The 24,254-nt window shown below is 40.1% G+C and overlaps 3 protein-coding genes across 6 annotated transcripts in view; 1 reads left to right on the top strand and 2 right to left on the bottom strand.

Moving 5' to 3' along the window:
• ARPC5L (actin related protein 2/3 complex subunit 5 like) overlaps positions 1 to 24,254 on the top strand; it is a 360,768-nt gene that overhangs the window by 176,371 nt on the left and 160,143 nt on the right. The gene's annotated exons all lie outside the window — the stretch shown is intronic.
• The window catches only part of NR6A1 (nuclear receptor subfamily 6 group A member 1), a 254,335-nt gene that overhangs the window by 181,118 nt on the left and 48,963 nt on the right, over positions 1 to 24,254 (bottom strand). For 2 of the 4 annotated variants that reach the window (XM_050760607.1, XM_050760608.1), the window contains exon 3: positions 20,157 to 20,201. The exons of the other annotated variants lie outside the window; for them this stretch is intronic. In XM_050760607.1, the coding sequence (XP_050616564.1) occupies positions 20,157 to 20,201 (45 nt within the window). The remainder of the gene's footprint in view (positions 1 to 20,156; positions 20,202 to 24,254) is intronic. 4 annotated transcript variants of the gene reach the window in all.
• PSMB7 (proteasome 20S subunit beta 7) overlaps positions 1 to 24,254 on the bottom strand; it is a 396,085-nt gene that overhangs the window by 353,971 nt on the left and 17,860 nt on the right. The window lies entirely within an intron of this gene.

Raw genomic sequence — 24,254 nt, 5'->3', positions numbered from 1 at the left:
ACTGTAATCTCAAAGTTGTAGAATTATAGGTAACTTTCATGTTTAGTATTTATACTTTTATAGATCTTCCAAGTGTTTACCAATAAGCATAAACTATTTCAACAATTAAGAAAAGGTTAATTTTAAATCATGTCTTTCTACTCTGGTTTCTCTTCAGATCATATAAATCTTTCGAATTTTAAATCATGTTGTTTTTAAAAAAATAAAAAGAAAAGATTTCTTTTAGATGCAGTATCAACCTATATTTGGCTGAAAATCAGATGGAAGAATCCACAGAGAAAAGGAAGGAAAGGCAAACTGTCCTGTGGAAAGCACAGCTTCAGGGAGAGTAGAAAGTAAAAGGCTCTCCATCGGGGGTGGAGGTGGTCACTTTGGAGTATAGATAAGTCATTCTCAGAGAATGAAGACAATGAAGGAAATTGCAGCCTACTCATGTTCTCCTCTCAGGCTGTACCTCAACAGGATCCAACTAGACTTTGTGATGCCATAACCTGTCAAGGGGCCTGGCATGGAGTAGATAATGTTTTTATTAATCAAATGACTTTTCAACTTTATCAAATGAATTTTCTTGTAATTTCTAGCACAATTATATTTATAACTTAGGAAGTAATCTGCTCCTTGAACCAAGCACAGGATACCTTCAGCCATCTATCTGTCCCACAAATTACAATTTCAGCCTATATATAATTTTAATAGCTACCAAATATCAGGACAAAATTATCCTGGTTATACTTGCCACAGAACCCATGAACTTACACTGTAGCTCAACTTCTCTTCCTGTTCCTCAGACTAACTAAATCTACTGAAAAACACACAACCAATCAAAATCATATGCCCTTTTCTCTCCTCTTCCCAGTAAATAGTTGGGGCAAAAACAGTAGGTACAAAAGAAATCGCTTGAAATACAAGAGTCAGAAAATCTGAATTTAAGTTCAGCTAAGTTCAGCTCTGCCCTGATTATGCATTCATGGTCAAGCCAGTCACCCTGTAAGTCTTACTTCTCTGTAAAAGGATGACTAAATATACCCCCCTCCATTTCAGATGTGAAAAGTGCTCTGCAAACAGCACAAGGTATAGCCCAAAATATCCTAGTCTCTGATGGTGCTGCTCCACAGACAAGTAGTAGAGACAAGATCCTCTCACTACCCAAACTCCTGCCTACTTGTCAACCAGCAGTATATGTGTGCAAGGTGTCTGGATAAAGTTAACCCATAACCCGGGGTTAAAAGAAGGACTTTTCTGCATATAAGTGTCATCAGACTGGATGGGAAGGACCATTCACTCTAGGTCCATCAGTATCACAATCCAAACAGTTGAGTCACTTCCCAAACAAGAAGTTGCTTTCTAGTACACTCTGTAGTGGAGTAGGACACAGGGTAAGGCTTTGGGAGTATGAGCTTCCAAGGTGAAGAATGATGACACAGCAAATAATCAGTGGGGCCCCATGTGATCAATGAACTTAAATCATTTTATCAAGACGTCCCTTCCTTTTCCTGCTTCCAGTCAATCTTAAATATTTCTTTAAACGGTTTTGTTTAGGTATAATTCACATGCAATTAAATTCACCTGCTGTAAGTGTATAATTCAATGACTTTTATTCATTCATTTATAGACTTGTGCAAGCATCACCAAAATCTAATTTCGAACCTTTGCATCACCCCCAAAACTCCCTTTGTTCCTGTTTCCACTCCAACTTAGCCCCCAGACAACCACTGATCTGCTTTCTGTCTCTATACATTTGATTTCTCTGGACATTTTGTTTTGGTTTTTGAGACAAGTTTTGCTCTTCTTCCAGTCTTCGCCCAGACTGGAGTGCAGTGGCATGATCTCAGCTCACTGCAACCTCTGCCTCTCGGGTTCAAGCGATTCTCATGCCTCAGTCACCTGAGTAGCTTCGATTACAGGCACACACCACCACACCCACCTTCTTTTTTTTTTAGTAGAGATGGGGTTTTGCCATGTTGGCCCGGCTGGTCTCAAACTCCTGGCCTCAAGTAATCTGCCCATCTTGGCCTCCCAAAGTGCTAGGATTACAGGCGTGAGTCACTGTGCCCAGCCTCTGGACATTTCATATAGAAGAAATCATATAACATGTACTCGTTTAAGTTTGGCTTTTTTTTGAGATGGGGTCTTGCTCTGTCGCCCAGGCTGGAGTGCAGTGGTGCGATCTTGGCTCACTGCAACCTCCACCTCCCAGGTTCAAGCGATTCTCCCACCTCAGCCTCCAGAGTAGCTGGGACTACAGGCACGCACCACCATGCCTGGCTAATTTTTGCTTTTTTTTTTTTTTTTTTTTTTTTTGGAAAGATGGGGTTTCACCATGTTGGCAAGGCTGGTCTCAAACTGCTGACCTCAAGTCTCCCAAAGTGCTGGGATTACAGACGTGAGCCACTGCGCCCAGTGGAGTTTGGCTTTTTTCATTTATTATGAGGTTTAGGTTTATCCATGTTGTAGCATGTATTGGTAATTCATTCCTTTTTATTGTTGAATAGCATTGCGTTATATAGGTATTCCACATTTTGTTTATCCATTCACCAGTTGGTGGACATTTGAATTTTTTCCAGGTTTGGGCTATTATTAATGCTATTATGAACATTTATAATAATGCCACCAATAAACATTTACATGGTCTTTTTTTTTTTTTTTTTTGAGACAAGGTCTCCCTCTGTGGCTCAGGCTGGAATGCAATGGTGCAATCTCAGCTCACTGTAACCTCCACCTCCCAGGCTCAAGCGATTCTCCTGTGTCAGCCTCCTGAGTAGCTAGGATTACAGGCACACACTGCACCCAGCTAATTTTTGTATTTTTAGTAAAGAAGGGGTTTCTCCATGTTGGCCAGCCTGGTCTCGAACTACTGACCTCAGGTGACCCACCCACCCTGGCCTCCCAAAGTGCTAAGATTACAGGCATGAGCCACCACACCTGGCCTACATAGTCCTTGTATGGACACATGTTTTTAATTCTCTTGGATATCCAGGAGTGGAATTGCTGGATCATATGGTAAGTTTAACTTTTTAATGAACTGCCAAACTGATTTCCAATTGATTTACATTACCATTATAACAGGGAAGATTTCTAGTTTCTACACATTCTAACACTTTCTAGAATACTTTGACAGTCTTTTTGATTATAGCTATTCCTGAGGGTGTACAGTGGACATTCCATTTTTAATTTGCATCTCCCTAATGACTAATTTAGAGCACCTTTGCATGTGATGAAATGTTCTTTTACCCATGTTTTCAAATTTTTAAATTTATTTTTGTTATAGTAAAGTATATATAAAATTTACCATTTTAATCACTTAAGTATATAACTCAATGGCATTAAATTCACAATGTTGTGCAACCATCATCACTATCCATTTCCAGAACATTTTCATAATCCTAAACAAGAACTCTGTACCCATTAAACAATAACTACTTATTTTCCACTTCCCCTAGCAACTTCTGTTTTACTTTTGTCTCAATGAATTTTGCCTATTCTAGGAATCTCACATAAGAGGAATCATGATATTTTTCGTTAATTTCTAAAAATTGAGTTGTCTTCTTATTGAGTTGTAAGAGTTCTTTACATATTTTAGATACAACTCCTTTATCAGATTTTTTTTCTTTTTTTTTTTTTAAGTCTGAGTTTCGCTCTTGTTGCCCAGGCTGCAAAGCAGTGGCACGATCTTAGCTCACTGCAACCTCTGCCGCCTGGGTTCACACGATTCTCCTGCCTCAGCCTCCCGAGTAGCTGGGATTACAGGCACCTGCCACCACACCCGGCTAATTTTTTGCATTTTTAGTAGAGATAGGGTTTCACTATGTTGGCCAGGTTGGTTTTGAACTCCTGGCCTCAAGCAATCCACCCATCTCGGCCTCCCAATAATTTGCAAATATTTTCCCACAATCTGAAGTTTTCTCATTTTCTTAATAATGTATTTTGAAAGCAAAAGTTTTACATTTTAATGAAGCCAATTCATCAATTTTTTTCTTTTATGGCTTGTGCCACTGGTGTCACATCTAAGAGGTCTTTGCCTAACCCAAGGTCACAAAGATAGGCTTGATACATTTGGTAGTTTTAGCTCTTAGATTTAGGTGTATGGTGCACTCTAATTTTTGTGTCTAGTGTAAAAAAGGATTTGAGATAAATTTTTGGCATATAGACATCCACTTTTCCCAGCATCATTTCTGGAAAAAAAACTGTGATTTCCTCCACTGAATTGCCTTGGCATCTTGGTCAAAAATCAAAGGACCACGTGATACATAAGGATTTATGACTAAATTCTCAAATCAGTTCCAGTGCCTATCCTTAGAGCAATTATCACTGATACAGTTTGGATGTCTGTTCCCTCCAAATCTCATGTTGAAATGTGACCCTCAGGCCGGGCGCGGTGGCTCAAGCCTGTAATCCCAGCACTTTGGGAGGCCGAGACGGGCGGATCACGAGGTCAGGAGATCGAGACCATCCTGGCTAATATGGTGAAACCCCGTCTCTACTAAAAATACAAAAAACTAGCCGGGCAAGGTGGTGGGCGCCTGTAGTCCCAGCTACTCGGGAGGCTGAGGCAGGAGAATGGCGTAAACCCGGGAGGCGGAGCTTGCAGTGAGCTGAGATCCGGCCACTGCACTCCACCCTGGGCAACAAAGCGAGACTCCGTCTCAAAAAAAAAAAAAAAAAAGAAGAAATGTGACCCTCAATGTCGCAGGTGGGGCCTAATGGGAGGTAGTTGGGTCATGAGGGTGGATCCCTCATAAATGGCTTGGTGCCCTCCCCTCAGTAATGAGTGAGTCCTTGTTTTATTAGTTCACACAACAGCTGGTTGTTTACAGGACCTGGCACCTCCTCTCTTGCTCTTTCTTTTGCCATGTGATGTGCCTTTTCCCCCCTCACCTTCTGCCATGAGTAAAAGCTTCCTGCGGCCTCATCAGAAGCCAACCAGATGTTGGTGCCATACCTTGGACAGTCTGCAGAACCAAAAGTCAAATACACCTCTTCATAAATTACCCAGTCTCAGGCATTCCTTTAGAGCAATGCAAAACAATTTTGCCTTTTCTAGGAATAGGCAATTTTTTTTTTTCTGAGATGGTGTCTCACTCTGTCACCCAGGCTGGAGTGCAGTGGTACAATCTCAGTTCACTGCAACCTCCGCCTCTTGGGCTCGAGTGATTCTCCTGCCTCAGCCTCCTGAGTAGCTGAAATTACAGGCCAACACAACCATGCCCAGCTAATTTTTGTATTTTTAGTAGAAACAGCGTTTCACCATGTTGGTCAAGCTGGTCTCGAATTCCTGACCTCAATTGATCCACCCACCTCAGCCTCCCAAAGTGCTGAGATTACAGGCGTGAGCCACCATATATGGCCACACGTTTGTTTGTTTTGAGACAGGATCTTGCTCTGTCACCCCGGCTGGAGTGTAGTGGCACAATCATTGCATACAGCATTCTCAATCTCCTGGGCTCAAGTGATCATCCCACCTCGACCTCCTAAGTAGCTAGGACTAAAGGCACATGCCACTATGTCCAGGGTTTTGTTTTTTTCTCTTGTAACAGGATCTCACTATGTTACCCAGGCTGGTCCTGAACTCCTGGCCTCAAGCAATCCTCCCACCTCAGCCTCCCAAAGTGCTGGTATTACCAGCGTGAGCCACTGTGGCCAGCCCGTCCTACCTTTTAATGGAATGTTTGTCTACACTTGGTATACTGTATTAATTTTTATGTGTTAATACAAGCCTGTATTCCTGAATTAAATCCCATTTGGTCATGGTATATAATACATTATTCTATATTGCTAAATGTGGTTTGCTAATATTTTGTTAAAAGATTTTTACAACTGTGTTCGTAAAGGGCTACTAGTCTGCAAGTTTCTTGTGGTATCCTTGTTGGGTTACCAGGATAATACTGTGCTCATAGAATGAGTTCTCAAGTGTTTCCTCCTCTTCTGTTTTCTAAAGGAGTTTGTAGAGGATTCGTATTATTGCTTTTTTTTTTTAAGATGAGGGTCTTGCTCAGGCTATCCTTGAACTCCTGGGCTCATGCCACTTCAGCCTCCCAAGTAGCTGGGACTAAAGGTGTACATCATTAAGTAAGCCACTGCACCTAGCCTGCTGCTTTAAGTGTCTGATAGAATCCACCAGTGGAGACATCTGGGCCTAGGCTTCTCTGTACAGGAAGATTTTTAATTACTAATTCATTTTAACTGTTATAAGGTCTCATTTTCTATTTCCTCTGGAGTCCATTTTGATCATCTGTATTTTTCTAAGAATTTGTCCATTTCATCTAAGTTGTCTAATTTGGTGAGACAAAGTTGTTCATGGCAAATCCCTTATAATCCTTTCAATTTCTGTAGGGTAATAATGTCCTTTCATTCCTGACTTTGGTAATTTGTGTTGTCTTTATTTTCTTAGTCTTGGTAGGGGTTTATCAAATCTGTTGATCTTTTCAGTGGACCAACTTTAGTTCCACTGATTTTTCTCAACTGGCTTTCTGCTTTCCATTTCACTGTTTTCCATTCTAATCTTTATTATTTCCTTCCTTATACTTGCTTCAGATGTTTGTTGCTGTTGTTTTTCAGAGACAGGGTCTCACTCTGTTGTCCAGGCTGGAATACAGTGATGCAATCATAGCTCACTGCAGCCTCAAACTACTGGGCTCAAGCAATCCTCCCACCTCAGCCTCCCAAGAAACACACACCTCTGCATCCAGCTACTTCGGATTAGTTTGCTTTTTATCTAGTTTCTTACAATGGATGCTTACGTTAGTGCTTTAAGCCTTTCCTTTTCAAATATCCAGGCATTATGAAAGCTGTAAATCTTCCTCTAAGCATAGCTTCAGCTGCATTTCATAAATTTTGATATGTTGCATTTTCATTTAGTTAAAAAAAAAATGTGTGAGAGGTGGGAAGACAGGGTCTCACTCTATTACCTAGGCTGAGTACAGTGGCTCAATTAAGGCTCACTGCAGACTCGACCTCCCAGGCTCAGGAGATCCACCCACCCCAACCTCCTGAGTAGCTGGGACCACAAGTGCATGCCAGCACACCTGGTGAATTTTTGGTATGTTTTTGGAGATAGGGTTTCGCCATGTTGCCCAGGCTGATCTCAAACTCCTGGGTTCAAGTGATCCGCCCACCTTGGCCTCCCAAAGTGCTGGGATTATAGGCATGAGCCACTGTGCCTGGCCTAGCTGAAAGTTAAAATTTGCCTTGGAATTTCTTCTTCGCTCTATTATTTATATGTATGTTGTTTAATTTCAAATATTTGGAGATACCAGATTTCTGTTAAGAATCTCTTATTTAACCTTTGTGTATTTTGCATAAAGTGTTCAATAAATGAGTTCTGTCAAGTTCACTGATAGTGCTGATGAAGTCTTTTATATTCTTGCTAATTTCCTATCAATTATTGCTAATTATTCTATTATTGAAAGTTGGAAATTAAAATCTACAGTTACTACTGTTACATAGTCTATTTCTCCTTTAACTTCTGTCAGTTTTTGCTTCATGTATTTTGGTGGTCTCTTGTTATATTTTTATAATTATCTTTTTCTCATGTATTACCCTTTTTGTCATTACAGTATGTCCCTGTCTCTAGTGATATTTCTTGTTTAAACTGTCTGACATTAATACAGCTCTCCTATTTGCATGATGTCGCTTTTACTTTCAACCTATTTGTGTCTTTAAATCTAAGGTATGTCCATTATTGAACTGACAGCACAGAGCTGTGTTTTGCCTTTTTATTCAGGCTAACCATCTCCACCTTTTGAATAGATGGTACATTCACATTTAATATAACTGTTGATATGGCTGGACTTACGTGTGCCATTTTGCTATTTTTGTCTTTTTCTTAACCTCTGCTTTTACTGTATCATCTTTCGTGTGAAGTATGTTTTAGGGTACACCATTCCAATCCCCATTGATTTTTTTTTTTTTTTTTGGAGAGGGAGTCTCACTCTGTTGCCCAGGCTGGAGTGCAGTGGCATGATCTTGGCTCACTGCAACCTCTGCCTCCCAAGTTCAAGTGATTCTCCTGCCTCAGCCTCCCAAGTAGCTGGGATTACAGGCGCCCGAGACCACACCTGGCTAATTTTTGTATTTTCAGTAGAGGCAATGTTTCACCATGTTGGCCAGGCTGGTTTTAAACTCCTGACCTCAGGTGATCTACCTGCCTTGGCCTCCCAAAGTGCTAGGATTACAGGCTTAAGCCACCATGCCCGGCCTGATTTTTTTTTTTTAACTACACATATTTTGCTGTTTACTTAGTGGTTGCTCTAGGCCTCACAACATGCATCTTTACTTATGACAGTCTAATTTAGTTCCAGGAAATACAGAAACTTGATCCAACATATCTCCTATCCATCCCCTCCTTTCTATTATTGCCATATATGTTATAACTTAGTAATAAAATGGTATAATCTTTGCTCTATATAATCTTGTCTTTTTAAAAAATTAAGAGAAGAAAAAACATAGAGACACATTTACTATTTCCACTGTTCATCATTTCTTCTTATGGATTTGAGTTACCATCTGGTATCACTCCCTTTCAGCTTGAAGAATTTCCTTTAATATTTTAAGGCAGGTCCACTCACAATAAATTCTGTCTTTTTAATGTGGAAGTCTTTATTTTGTCTTCATTTTTGAAGAACAGTTTTGCTGGATATAGAATTCTTAAATTATTTTTGTTTTTGTTTTTTTTGAGACAGAGTCTCGCCCGGTCACCAGGCTGGAATGCAGTGGCCCGATCTTGGCTCACTGCAACCTCTGACTCCCTGGTTCAAGCGATTCTCCTGCCTCAGCCTCTCCTGACATGAGCAGCTGGGATTACGGACACGCGCCACCACGCCAGCTAATTTTTGTATTTTTAGTAAAGACTGGGTTTCACCATGTTGTCCAGGATGGTCTTGATCTCCCGACCTCGAGATCCACTCGTCTCAGCCTCCCAAAGTGCTGGGATTACGGGCATAAGCCACCATGCCCGCCCAACAATTTTGTTTTCTTTCCACACTTAGAATGTCATCCCATTGCCTTCAGGCATCCATTGCTTTTGATGAGAAGTCAGCCACAAAGCCTATTGTTTTTCCTTAACCATAATTAATCATTTTTTTTCTCATCGCTTTGAAGGTTTTCTCCTTGTCCTCATCTTTCAACATTTTGACTCTGACATGTGTTTATCATACTCGGCGTTTATTAGGCTTCTTAAATCTGTAGACTAATGTTTATCATCAGATTCAGAAAGTTTTTGCCATTATTTCTTCTAATATTTTCCTGCCCCTTTCTCTTATTCCTTTCCTCCCATGAGTCTCATTACATACACACTTAATGTCCCACAGATCTCAGAGGTTCTGTTCCTTTTTCCTCAATCTTTTTTCTCTATTCTTCATATTGAATATTTTTAATTGATCTATCTACAAGTTCACCAATTCTTTCATCACCTCAAACTGGCTGTCGAGTCCCTACTTAACTTTTCATTTAGTTATACTTTTCAACTCCAGTCCAGTACTTCCATTTCTATTCTTTCTTATAATTTCTCTACTGAAATTCTCTATGTCCTACATCACTGTCTTCATACTTTCTCTTTCAATTCTTTAAAAGTTGTTCCCTTTCTTTCTTTGGAATATCTATAACAGTTGCGCTGAAGTTTTATGTGTGCTAGATCCAACATTTAGGATCACTCAGAGACCGTTTCTACTGTGTTTTTTTGTTTTTTTTTTTCCCCTGAGTATGGGTCAAACTTTGTTTCTCTGCATGTCTTTTAATTTTTGTTGTGATACTGAACATTTAAGACTATGTGCTTTTGGCAACTCTGGATTCTGACTTTTCCCCCACTAAGGCTTGTGATGATGATGAGTTGTTTTTTTTGTTTGTTTACTAACTTTCCTGGACTAAACCATGAAGTCTGTCTCCTCTGCAATGTGTAGTTCCTGATGGCTCAGGTTTTTTCCCCCACCTTTTTTATTTTGAAGCCTGACTTGCAGGAGATACCCCTCTAACTGTATAGCTTCCTACTCCATTAAAGATTGGTCAGAGATGGTAATGAACCACCTTGAGCTCTTTCACTACCTGCTGATGCAACTATGGTCAGGATAAGGGAAGCACACTCACACTTCAGGCCTTCACGTCTGTTCCAGTTTTTACTTTTTGCTGGGCTTTCCCACACATCTTTGCATTGGTCAGGGATGTGTGGTGGTTTGGGCTCACATGGGTTTCTGATGTGCATAAACACTCCAATCAACCCAGGATATTTGGAGAGCTTATCAAGCCCCCTGAAACTCTCTCACCTACCAGACCTTCTTGTTAAAGTCCTGGTTAGTCTGCTGGCCCACTGTTTATCCTAAACAGAACTGTAACCTCAGAGTAGCACATTTGCTGGCCCTCTCTGTTTCACGTGCCACCAAGATCATCACATTTAACTGACAACACTCCAAATCAAGAAAGCTCCCTCCTGCAGCAGTTGTAAAGCTACTGGTTTTCATGGCCTGCCCCACCCTGGCTGAACTACTGCCCTGTCAGGGCTGGCAGAAATAGGAACAGGCCCAGGCAACATGACAAAACTCATGCTGTTCTTATCCCAAGTTCGGTGGTTTTCATGAATAAATGTTTCTCAATTTGTTTTAAGCCTTTGTTGTTTTTGAAGGCACCCAAACTCCTTAAATATAACTTAATGTCAAAATTTCACTTAGGAGGGAAAACTTCTAGAGGGAGGCAGAGGTATAAACTCATCCTTGGATTATGGAATCATTTTCAGTTCCAGAAAGCAACAGCCCAAAACTGTAAATAGTAAAGAGTTATTTTCAGTTCTCTCTTCCCAAAAGCCATAACTACTGGAGTCTTTAGTGCCTTCCATGTGTATATATTAAGCTGGACAAGCCCCAGGGCCAATCATGACTAGGGCAAAAGTACACAATCTCAGACTTTGTCACCAGTTAGGCACTCAAATAGGTCCCAGGCAAAGTAGTACACCAAGTGTTACAGCTGGCCTTGGTCACTATGATTAAGCCCATCAGTATGCCTTGATGTCTATCATGGGTCCCTTTCCCACTGGCCCAGGTCTTAACTCTCAGTTCATCTGGTCATTAGCATTCCAAGACCAAGAGCTCTGGGTCTTAATGCTTATACCCACAGCCAGTAACTGCGTGACCTGAATATATCTCTCTTCTACTTGCCAAATGTTAAGCATCAATTAATACCTGGATTCTCACTGCCTTTATCAGATCCCCATCCTCTCACATCTCAGGCCTAGCAAATAATTCCTAATTAATCAATTAATCCATTAATCTATGCCCCTGAGTTTTCCCTGTCTGCTCATTGTCCTGGCTCAAATACCAGATTCCATAGTCAGTTTCCATAATCTCCATCCTGCATGTTTCCTGACTAAAGCAATCATGTCAGATAATTTCTCTGTTCTATTTATATTCTCCTTAGAATGTTTCTACAGCTTCTACTGAATAGTCAATTTACCATAGCCCCTGAAAGAACAAATGGACAACTGATCCAATCTGGGCTTATATTCTTTCCTAAGTGTTTACAATTTGAACACAAATACTTTAGTCTGTCTGTGTCAAGCACGGGTGCTAGAAGGCTATGCGACATGCCAGGGGAGGGGAGGAGCAGCCATTTTCCATTATGGATACAGAAGCGAGGAATATAAGTGTAAAGGAGAAGTTATCAACCAGAGGCACCAGAAAAAGCAGAAATGAGACTCCACATAGCCACAGGGAGATGGAAAAGAAATCCTGGTCTTGGTTCTTCATGAAATTCAATTGCATGCTCTGCCACGGAGCCCCAAGAGAAAACCAGTACTTTTGCACTGGGTGGGTTGGCTCGCACCTGTAATCCCAGCACTTCGAGAGGCCGAGGCGGGCAGATCACTTGAGGTTAGGAGTTCGAGACCAGCCTGACCAACATGGCGAAAGCCTGTCTCTACTAAAAATACAAAAAAATCAGCTGGGCAAGGTGGCAGGCACCTATAATCCCAGCTACTCATGAGGCTGAGGCAGGAAAATCACTTGAACCTCGCCTGAACCCAGGAAGCAGAGGTTGCAGTGAGCCAAGATCATGCCACTGCACTCCAGCCTGAGCAACAAAGTGAGATTCCATCTCGAAAAAAAACAAAAAAAAAGAAACCCCAGTACTTTCTAACAACGTCCCTATTTTAAACTAGCTTGAGAGTGTTCCTTGCCATTAAACTACTCCAGAGAAAACAGAATCACTCAATCCCATAATTAACATTATATTGATGAAAATGGAAAATGATGTTTAGGGCCTGGGTTTTTACTGCATCTTAGTTATGCTGGACAACTGAGGGGCCAAATGATCAGACACGAAACAAGTCAACAAAAGTCTCTGCACAAAATCATTACATGAAGGACTTTATTTCCTTCTCAATTACACAGAACTTCTCCATTCAGTGTAACAGAAAAACAATTCCTAAAAAAAATCATTTGGTATTAAAAGTCACAAATAATAATTCTGTCAATAGGACTGATCACACGTAGTAATCCCACCAACTGTATCAGAGCTATTATAAACACCTGTGAATACACAATGAAACACACACACACACACACAATGTTGAGGTTTTGCTTTAAGTCACAGAAAAAACACTCCCTTTCTACTTCACATTTAGCATTAAAGGTCCACTGCAATGAGCCTCAGCCTGAGCCTATTTTTCTACCTTGTCTTCCTCCTTCCCAACCTCTTAGCCCCATGATTCTCAAGGTATAAAGGATCTTCCTGGTGAATTAATCCAACATTCATCCATCTTATGAGTGACTAGTGTTCAGTTTATTTCTGCCTATGATTAAAAGCTACAAGTAACTTGTTAAGTGACTATTAATACAATTCAATGTTTATAAACTGAGACTCTTGTATTCTACTAAGCCTAGTTGCCAAAAATGGGTGGAAAAGTTGCAAAGATCTTTCCCCAAATACACACATAAGATCAGCTGGAAATCTTACAGTTCTTAGGAGAACTCCATTATCACTGTTGAGGAAATTAGTGGTAGTTTTCAATTGCTGCTATTTTTGCTTTACTCTACAATTACAGTTCATTTGGCATCATCATTTTCAAGTTAGTTTGATACATGCGGTACATAATGATAGGTATTACATTGACAGTATCCTTATTTTGAAATTTTCCAGTAATTAAATCTTGACATGCATATGTCATGTTTCAAATATGAACCATAACCAATTATTAGAGCACATCTATAATCCTTACTCCAAACCTATTTGTACATAATAGTCCATTGCCAATGAATTATGAATTATTATAAACTGGAAAGCAGGAACATACAAGTTAAGTAGATTTTTACATGCCTAAGTCAGCTAAGGTTTAAAAAAAAAGAAAAAGCTGGCATCTTTGCCATAAGCAAGCAATCTAGTCTAGCCTGCCAGGTCACACTGTTTACCTAGTGGTCTTTCCCAAACATTATCTTAATTTTCACAGCCCTATAAATTCTATCCACCGCTTCATGGAATCTCACACCCCTTTAACTGATCTTCTTCCTTCATCACTGCCTTAAACAATTCCTTGCCAAAGAAAATCTGTTCTCCTATCTCCATTTTTATTAAAAAAAACAAAAACAAAAAAAAAGGCCCACATCTTAGACAACATTCGTAAACACTCCTTTCTCCATGCCCAAGAAATGGAGTATCAGAACCAAAAACAGCTAAAAACCATTAATGCCTTTCCCTGAAATCTCTCTGCAAGTAGATTTCTTCTTTTTATCATTAATAAAGTAGGTTTCAGGCACATCCTTCTCACCCCATCCCCAAACTCAGATCCCCTTGCATTAAGGGTCTACTCTACTACTTTAACCCTCTGTCCCTATTACCTCCTACCACCAATATTCAAAGAAAAGTGATCACTGGATACCCACTGAGTAAGTCAAGATTTTGAAGCTTGAGAGGCAAGGGAAGTGAAACAGGAAAATGAATTCCCATGTGAGTTTATTGTTAAGAGATACAGAGTCTCACTATGCTGCCCAGGCTGGTCTTGAACTCTGCAGCTCAAGCAATCCTCTTGCCTCAGCCTCCTGAAGAGCTGGGACTATAGGCCCCATGTATTTTTAGAGTTTCGTACATGCTCTTAGAATGACCTAAAGGTACAACTTCCTTCTCCAAGATTTTGAAGCCTAGCTGTACTAGAAAATCTTGTTCTGAGTTTTGCAAGCACGGGTTTTCTATTTTTCAGTCCGAGTGCTCTTCCCTCTTCGGTTAGGGCCTGTTGCCACCTAATGGACTAAACTGGCATACCCACCAATACATTAACACAGGTTCTCACCTCTGTGCTTCCAGAACAGACCACTAGATGGAGACTTAAAAACTGAAGGAGGAGGAGAGAGCTCTTAACACCTATCTAGAAAGCCTATTAGTTGGTTTATGACTACACAAAAAATTAAACTAATGCAGATTCAACAAATAAAAGGGAATATGCCCAAAATGACAAATTAAGGAAAAAGGAAAGTCTTCTGGAGGCCGGGTATAATGGCTCACACCTGTAATCCCAGCACTTTGAGAAGCCAAGGCAGGTGGACCACTTGAGGCCAGGAATTGGAGACCAGCCTGGTCAACAAGGCAAAACCCCTTCTCTACAAAAATATAAAAATTAGCCGGGTAGGTGGCACGCACCTGTAGTCCCAGCTACTCAGGAGGCTAAGGCACAAGAATCGCCTGAACCTGGGAGGCGAAGGATACAGTGAGCCAAGATCACGCCACTGCACTCCAGCCTGGGCGACAGAACAAGACCCTGTCTCAAAAAAAACAAAACAAAACAGTCTTTTGGAGGCAGTATGGCACCAATATTAAAACACAGGTTTTGGCTCTTCTACACATAATCACAAAAATCCATTAACAAAATATTACCAAGTTGAATTCAGCAACATTTGAAAATTATAATACATCACTGACCACATGAGGTCTATTTCAGGATTAAAAGGCTAGCTTGAGTTTCAAAATTCAATCAGTGTAATTCACCATATTAAGTCTAAACAATCTAGATGTAGAATTAGTATTAAAATGTAACTTATTGGCCAGGCACGGTGGCTCAAGCCTGTAATCCCAGCACTTTGAGAGGCCGAGATGGGCAGATCACAAGGTCAGGAGATCGAGACCATCCCGGCTAACCCAGTGAAACCCCGTTTCTACTAAAAATACAAAAAAATTAGCTGGACGTGGTGGCGGGCGCCTGTAGTCCCAGCTACTCGAGAGGCTGAGGCAGAAGAATGGCGTGAACCTGGGAGGCGGAGCTTGCAGTGAGCTGAGATCCGGCCACTGCACTCCAGCCTGGGCGACAGAGCGAGACTCTGTCTCAAAAAAAAAAAAAAAAAAAGTAACTTATTTACAGATTAGTAATTATTAATCTGAAAATAACACCACTTGTGATTAAAAAAAACTCTTAGCAGACTAGGAACAGCATTTTCTCAAGCTGATAAAAGGCATCTACAAAAACCCTATAGCTTCCCGATTTCAAAATTTACTACAAAGTCACAGTAATCAAAACAGTCTGTTATTAACATGACAGACATAGACCAATGGAATAAATATGGAGCCCAGTACTAAACCCTTATATGGTCAAACAATTTTTGTCAACGTTACAAGACCACTCAATGCAGAAAGAATAGTCACATGGTACTGATAAAATAATATCCACATGAGAAAAAATGAAGCTGGCCTTTACCTTTACATCATACACAAAAATTAACTCAAAATGGATCAAAGACTTAAACATAAGCCCTAAAACTATAAAACTTGGAAAAAAAAAAAAAACAGGGAGATAGCTTCATGACACTGGATTTGGCAATGGTTTATTGGATATAACACAAAAAGCACAGGCAACAAAAGAAAAAATTACTCGATAACATGAAAATGTAAAACTTCTATGCATCAAAGGACACAACGGAATGAAAAAGCAACCTGCAGAATGGATGAAAATATTTGCAAATCATGTATCTGTTAAGGGATTAATATACAGAATATAGAAAGAACCCGTACAACTAAAACAAAAACCATAAAGAATCCAATTAAATAGGCAAAAGACCTCAACAAACATTTCTCCAAAGAAGACACACAAAAGGTCAATAAGCACGTGAAAAGATGCTCAATATCACTAATCATTAGGGAAATGCAAATCAAAGCCACAATGAGATACTGTCTCACAACCATTAGGAGAGTTACTATCAAAAACACAGTAAATAAGTGTTGGCGAGGATGTGGAGAAATTGGAACCCTAGAGCACTGCTGATGAGAATGTAAAGTGGTGCGGCAGCTATGGAAAACAGTATGGTGATTCCTGAAAATTTTAAAACAGAATTACCATAGGGTCCAGCAATTCCACCTCTAGGTATATACCCCAAAGAATTAAAAGTAGGGGCTTGAAGAGAGACAACCATGTATACTCATGTTTATACCATTATTCACAATAACCAAAAGGTGAAAGCAACCCAAGTGTTCAACAACAGGTGAATGGATCAACAAAATGTGGTATATACATACAATGGAATCTTATTCAGCCTCAAAAATGAAGGAAATTCTAACACTATACAACATAGATAAACTTTAAGCACATTATGCTAAGGGAAATAATCCAGTTACAAAAGGACGAAACTGTATGATTTCACTTAAATGAGGTACCTAGAGTAGACAAATTCAGAGACAAAAAGTAGAATGGTGGTTACCAGGAGCAGGGGAGAATGGGTAGTTATTGTTAATGGGTATAGAGCTTCAGTTTTGCAATATTAGAAGAGTTATGTGGATGGATGCTGGTGATGGTTGCACAACCAGTGTGAATGTACTTAATGCCACTGATCAGCACATTTAAATATGGTTAAGATGGTAAATGTTATGTCACGTATATTTTACCACAACCCTAAAAAAAAAAGAAAGCCCAATAGAGGTGTCATCATACTTGATACTGAAATTGAACTTCTTCCTCCTAAGATTAAGAATAAGGCAAGAACATCATTCTATCAATCACTGTACTGGAAATCTTAGCCAGTGCAATAGAAAAATAAATAAGTCATAAACATCAAAAAGGAAGAAGTAAACTGTCTTTATTCACAGATGTACACATAAAAAGTCCCAAGAAATTTATTTTTAAAAGTTACTAGAACTAGCAAACAAATTTAACAATGTCACAAGATACAAACTCAATACATAAAAATCAACTGCATTTATATATACTAGCAACAATTGGAAAATAAAATTTAAAAATAATACCATTTACTATAACATTAAAAAACAAAATATTAAGGATAAAGATGTATAAGATCTCAACACTAAACTTTTTAAAACATTAACAAGAAAAAAGAAAGATGACCTAAATAAGGAGAAAGATACACTGACTTCATGGATTAGAAGACTCAACATTGGCTGGGTGCGATGACTCATGCCTGTAATCCCAGCACTTTGGTAGGCCGAGGCGAGCGGATCACAAGGTCAGGAGATCGACGCCATCCTGACCAACATGGTGAAACCCCATCTCTAGTAAAAATACAAAAATTAGCTGGGTGTTGTGGCGCACACCTGTAGTCCCAGTTACTCGGGAGGCTGAGGCAGGGGAATCACTTGAACCCGGGAGGCAGAGGTTGCAGTGAGCCAAGACCACACCACTGCACTCCAGCCTGGGGACAAAGTGAGACTCTGTCTCAGAAAAAAAAAAAAGAAGACTCAAGACTCAATATTATTGACTAGGTATGGTGGCTCACACCTGTAAACCCAGTGCTTTGGGAGGCTGAGGTGAGAGGGTAGCTTAGGTCCTAGGTTTAAGACCAGCCTGGACACTGTCTCTACAAAAATATATACATATTTTTTTTAGAAAATTGGCCGGGTGTAGCGGTGAGTACCTATAGTCCCACCTACTCTGGAGACTAGGCCAAGAGGATCCCTTGAGACCAGCAGTTTGAGGCTGCAGTGAACTATGGATTGCACCACTGTACTCCAGCCTCAGTAACAGAGCGAGACCTAGTCTCTTTAAAAAAAAAAAAAAAAAAAAAAAAAAAAAAAAAAAAAAAAACTTAAAAAAATTTAAAAGAGACCCAATATTATTAAGTTGATCACTCTTCCCAGATGGACAGAGTCAATGCAATTCAATCAAAATCTCAGCAAGTTTTTTTGTTAAACAATAGCCAAATATCCAAAACAACTTTGAAAAAGAAGAATGGAATTGGAGGACTACTTCTATCTGATTTCAAGATCTATTATAAAGTTATAGTAATCAAGACACTATGGTATTTGTGAAAAGGTAAAAAGATTAATAGAAGAGAATACAGGGCCTATAAACAGACTCTCAATTATTTTTCAGCAAGAGCATCAAAATATTCAACAGCTAGGGGCAGTGGCTCACGCCTAAAATCCCAACACTTTGGGAGGCTGAGGCGGAAGGATTACTTGAGGCCAGGTGTTCAAGACCAGCCTGACCATCAAAGTGAAACCCCGTCTCTCCCAAAAATTTAAAACTTAGCCTGGCATGGTGGTTGCGCACCTGTGGTCCCAGCTACTTGGGAGGCTGAGGCAGGAGGACTATTTGGGCCCCAGGAAGAGGAGGCTGCAGTGAGCCATGGTCATGCTACTGTACTCCAGCCTGGGCAGCAGAGTGCAGCCCTGTCTCAAAAAAATAAAATGCAATGAAGAAAGCCTTTTCAACAAATGGTGCCAAACAAATGAATATTCATATTAAAAAGACTTTGATTCCTACCTCATAATATAGAAAAAACAAATTTGAGATAGATTATAGATATAAATGTAAAAGCTAAAATCATACTGTTTCTAGTAGAAAACATAGCATATCTCTGCAATCTCAGTTTAGGCCAAGATTTAGAGAGGGCATAGAAAATGTTAATCATAAATTAATAAATTGGACTTCATAAAAATTTTATAGTTCTGTTCCTCACAAAACGTGTTAAAAAGTAAAAAAGAGTCATAGACTAGGAGAAAATATTTACAACACATATCTGATGTACTTATAAGTAGAAAACAAACACCCACCACTCAATAGTTGAACAAAACACATGAATTTTTCTTTTCTTTTTTTTTTTTTTTTTTTTTTGAGACTGAGTCCTGTTCTGTCACCCAGGCTGCAGTGCAGTGGTGCAATCTTGGCTCACTGCAACCTCCACCTTTCAGCTTCAAGCAACTCTTGTGCCACAGCCTCCCGAGTAGCTGGGATTACAGGCATGCACCACCACACCCAGCTAATTTTTGTATTTTTAGTAGAAACGGGGTTTCGCCATGTTGCCTTGCCCACACTGGTCTCGAACTCCTGGGCTCAAGCAATCCATCTGCCTTGGCCTCTCAAAGTGCTGGTATTACAGGCGTGAGCCACCGTGCCCAGCCACATGAATTTACCAAAAGATCTGAACACTTTTAAGAGATGACACATGAATGATCAATAAGTACATGAAAATGTGACCAATATTACTAGTCATCAAGAAATGCGAGTTAAAACCACATCAATCCTAATACAATGCTCGCTAGAGTGACTAAAATTTCAAAAACTAGCAATAACAAATGCTTGCAAAGATGTGGAACTGAAACTCATATACTACTGGAACTAAGATGTATGAACATTTTGGAAATATATTCGGAAATTTCATAAAAAGTTTAACATATACCACATGACCCAATAATTCATAGATGTACGACTAAGAGAAATAAAAACACAGGTCCATAAATCCTTATACAAGAAACTTTATAGCTGCTTTATTCATAATAACCAAAAATTAGAAGCAGCCCAGGTATCAACAGGTAAATAAACTATGGTACAGTCAAGGAATACTCTTCAACGATATAAAGAAATGAACTACTAACACCAGCAACACATGGATGAGTCTCAAATATCATGCTAAAACAAGCATAAAAGAGCACATATTGTAAGATTGTATACACGTGACATTTTAGAAAACAGGCAAAACTAATCTATCATGATGGAAACCAGAAGTTACTGCTTTTTGGGGTAGAGTAGTGGGATGGACTGGGAAAAGTAAAAGGGAATTTTCTGAAGGGATGGAAATGTTCTGTATCTTGATGGAATGTGGATTACTAGGATGCACACATTTATAAAAATGCTTAAACTTAACACTTTAGATCTGTGCATTTCATTGCATGTAAGTCACAACTCAATTTTAAAAAGATAAAAAGGACATGGGCTTTGGGATCACACAGGGTTCATCTCTGCCACTTACCAGCTGTGTGACCTTGGCCAAGTGTTAAACTGTCAGTTTCCTCATCTGTAAAATGGGGAGAACAAGAGTTGAGAATAACCTTGCACAGCTGCCAGGAAGAGTAAATGAGATAAATGTTTTAAAGTCATTAACATACAGTAAATGCTCATCAAATATTAACAAAAAGAAATTAGAAACCTTTTGTCTTGTATTTCCACAGAGTTCGAAACATGCAGGACTAGAGCAGCTAACTGCTGGGCAATTCATATATGTTATCTCACTTATTTTTTAAAACAACATTTAACAAGAATGACTACTGTTTCAAAGACGAACAAACTGAGCTTCACACGTTGCCTATGCTACTCAGCAGGAAAGCAGGAAGGCCAGGATGTGAATTTTCATTCATGTTTTTTCCACTGTACCACACACCCATGCATTTCATTAGGGTCACTTTCAGCAGGTATCCCTGCAACTGTCAGGATAGCCCAATTTATATGAGAAGCTCCCTCCATTGTCAATAGTGCTGGCTCAAGCCTCAGGCCTGACACTGAAAAGGAGGCAAATTCTGATGGCTTTACTAGTGAATGGAAGCAGGGTTGCAGCCTGAAAATGCTGTAGAAGGCTTTTACTTTATTCTTAGGCTTCAAAGATGGTTCCTGATACTTGAGGACTCTGATTCCCCCCTCTCTTCCCTAGAATAATTTCAAGACAAGAGAATTCTGAATGTAAAATCTGTACTTTAAGTGGAAGCCAGAACCTATGTGGCTTAATTTGGCAGAATAGCCATGGAAATTTGGCAGCTAAAATGAGAGAGAATTTTTTAAATGCATGTCTTTTTTCTTAATAATGCAATGTTCTTAAAAACAGAAAACTCAGAGATAATGAAAGATATCCTGTAATCTCATTTTCCCAAAAACACCACTATTAACATTGTATCACCCTCCAGACTAAAAATTTGCCTTCTCCTAAGTCTACAGCATCCTACTGCATGAATAACCACAATCCATTTATCGAATCCCCTATTAAACTTAAATTGTAACTTTTTTTTTTTTTTTTTTTTTTTTGAGACGGAGTCTCGCTCTGTAGCCCAGGCTGGAGTGCAGTGGCCGGATCTCAGCTCACTGCAAGCTCTGCCTTCCGGGTTCACGCCATTCTCCGGCCTCAGCCTCCCGAGTAGCTGGGACTACAGGAGCCCGCCACCTCGCCCGGCTAGTTTTTTTTTATATTTCTTAGTAGAGACGGGGTTTCACCGTGTTAGCCAGGATGGTCTCGATCGCCTGACCTCGTGATCCACCCGTCTCGGCCTCCCAAAGTGCTGGGATTACAGGCTTGAGCCACCGCGCCCGGCCCTTTTTTTTTTTTTTTTTTAAGACAGGGTCTCGTTCTGCTGCCCAGGCTGGAGTACAGTGGCGCGATCTTGGCTCACTGCAGCCTCCGCCTCCTGGGCTCAAGCGATCCTCCTACCTCAGCATCCCCAGTAGCTGGGATGACAGCCATGCACCAGCACGCCTAGTTATCCCATTTTTTTACTATTATAAATGCTAAAAGAAACATCTGTAAACATACATTTTTCATAACTGTCAAGTATTTAGGATAAATTCTTAGACATATGAATTGTTAAATCTAAATTTTCTTTTGTCAGGGGGAGGGTGGAGACAGGGTTTCACTCTGTTGCCCAGGCTGGAGTGCAGTGGTGTGATCACAACTCACTGTAGTCTCGACTTCCCAGGCTCAAGTGATCCTCCCAAGTAGCTGGGACTACAGGCATGTGCCACCACACCCAGCTAATTTATGTATATATTTTGTAGAGATGAGGTTTTGCCATGTTGCCCAGGCTGGTCTCAAACACCTGGGCTCAAGGGATCTACAAAGTGCTGGGATGAAAGGAGTGAGCCACCTCGCCTGGCCTATAACTTTAAATTTTATATTTTTAAATTTTAAACTGTCAAGTCTGCAAAAATAACCTGCACATTATCAGTTTTGATAGATATTAGATTACATTTTTAAGAGTTCCCATTTTCCCACCCTCTCATCATCCCTAAAAATTATAATTATTTAATGTAGGAGCTGAAAACTCAAATGCCTACATAGAAGACGAGCAGGAAACATAAATGGGTAAAGGAGGCTACCAACGTTCTGTGAAAACCTGAGAGTACATGCTCATTTAAAGGCGGCAGCGGGCTGAGCGCCGTGGCTCACACCTGTAATCTCAGCACTCTGGGAAGCCTAATCTCAGCACTCTGGGAAGCCGAGGTGCCCAGACTGCTTGAGCCCAGGAGTTGGAGACCAGCCTAAGCAACATGGTGAAACCCCATCTCTACAAAAAACACAAAAATTAGCCCACCGCGGTAGTGCGTGCCTATAGTCTCAGCTACTCAAGAGACTGAGGTGGGAAGAATTGCTTGAGTCCAGGAGGTCAAGGCTGCAGTGAGCCATGATAGCGCTACTACACTCCAGCCTGGGTGACAAAGCAAGACCATGTGTCCAATCAATCAATCCATATAAAGAAGGCAGCCACTACTCTGTTCCAGCCAACAGATGCCATATAAAACTCTGAGCTCAATGTTAGATATTACAATTTATCAAAAAAGCCAGAAATCCAAAGTTTTTTGAAACTCTTGCATGTTTTTGGGTTTTTTTTTGAAATGGAGTTTTGCTCTTGTCGCCCAGGCTGGAGTGCAATGATGCAATCTCGGCTCACTGTGGCCTCCACCTCCCAGGTTCAAGCAATTCTCCTGCCTCTATCAGCCTCCTAAGTAGCTGGGATTACAAGCATGCGCCACCACACCCAGGTAATTTAGTATTTTTACTAGAGATGGCGTTTCACCATGTTGGCCAGGCTGGTCTCGAACTCCTGACCTCAGGTGATCCACCCACCTCAGCCTCCCAAAGTACTGGGATTACAGGCGTGAGCCACCACGCCCAGCCATCTTGAACATTTTAAATGTTGACAACTAACATGATTTTATTTAAACATCCTGGAAGTCAACAAAATACATCTATAGGGCAGACCACACTTAGGACATGGAATTTTGTACTAACAAATGAAAAAGATCTTTAACACTGTATTTTCACTTTGAATCTTACTCTGCAGTTTTGATTTTCTTATGCTTACCAACAAAGCACATACAATTTTGGTTCACAGTGACTGTCAGCTCTCTTCAAAGAGAGAGGCTTATCTTTTCTTTCAGATCATATCTATGACAAATACTGGACCAAAATAAAACAAAAACAAAGTAACTTCGGGTAAAGAAGCAAAGAGTGGTCCTGGTTGACCAAAGAGTACCCAGAAAGGGCCTCATTTAGAACTGAGTTGTTATAGTCTCAGCATGTTTAGAATACATGAGCTATTTAGAAAAAAATGTTAATTTGTAAAACTATGTACAACTTTGAAGAGGGTGGCTTTAATCTAGGGTATCCCCCCCCATTACTGATACGTTTGCCTAACACAGAAAGTTTTCTCTTTGGCAAGAGATCAAAAAAGGAAGAGAAGAATTCCCATGTACTCCCTTGTTATCAAGTACTGAATTTAAGCAATCTCTTTCAGCCTTTTTTTTTTAATAAAACAAATGTTTATTAAAAGTCTTTGTCTCATCTGAAAATGTTACTGCAATACTGCTCCCATGGAAAGAAAAATTGCAGAACCTAACTAGCCTCAGAACTTCTTCTCATTTCTTCTCAGTCATTCATTAAAATCTCCAGATTTAGATATTCAAGCAATCCCTTCACCCACCAGAGATAGTGGCAGACATCCATGACTATCCAAGGACCCAACAACCGCCTTTGAATGCAACTATCTTTTCATCAATTGTAAACAAGTGCTAAACTCTTGGCTCCATAGGGAGTTGCTACCAAGTCAGTATAAACTCAAATAGGGGCAGAGGTCAAGGGGATGAGAGTTCAGCCTAAACTCTGGATCTCATACCACTCCTACCCTGATCAAAAGAATCCTTATCAGAAGGGAACTCCTCAGCAAAAGGCCACATTCAGAAGGCTTGATCTAGCAGCAATGCCACAGAATCAACTGAAGCTCTGGAAGCAGGCACTCGGAACTGTTATGAATGTAACATAGCAAAATCACTAACAATGTTGTAGAGAAAAAGGGACATAAAGGGAGAA

This window comes from Macaca thibetana, chromosome 15 (assembly GCF_024542745.1).
Source record: "Macaca thibetana thibetana isolate TM-01 chromosome 15, ASM2454274v1, whole genome shotgun sequence".
Taxonomy (NCBI): Eukaryota; Metazoa; Chordata; class Mammalia; order Primates; family Cercopithecidae; genus Macaca; species Macaca thibetana.
The sequence above is the reverse complement of the archived record's forward strand: the minus strand, read 5'-3'. Positions and strand labels throughout refer to the sequence as shown.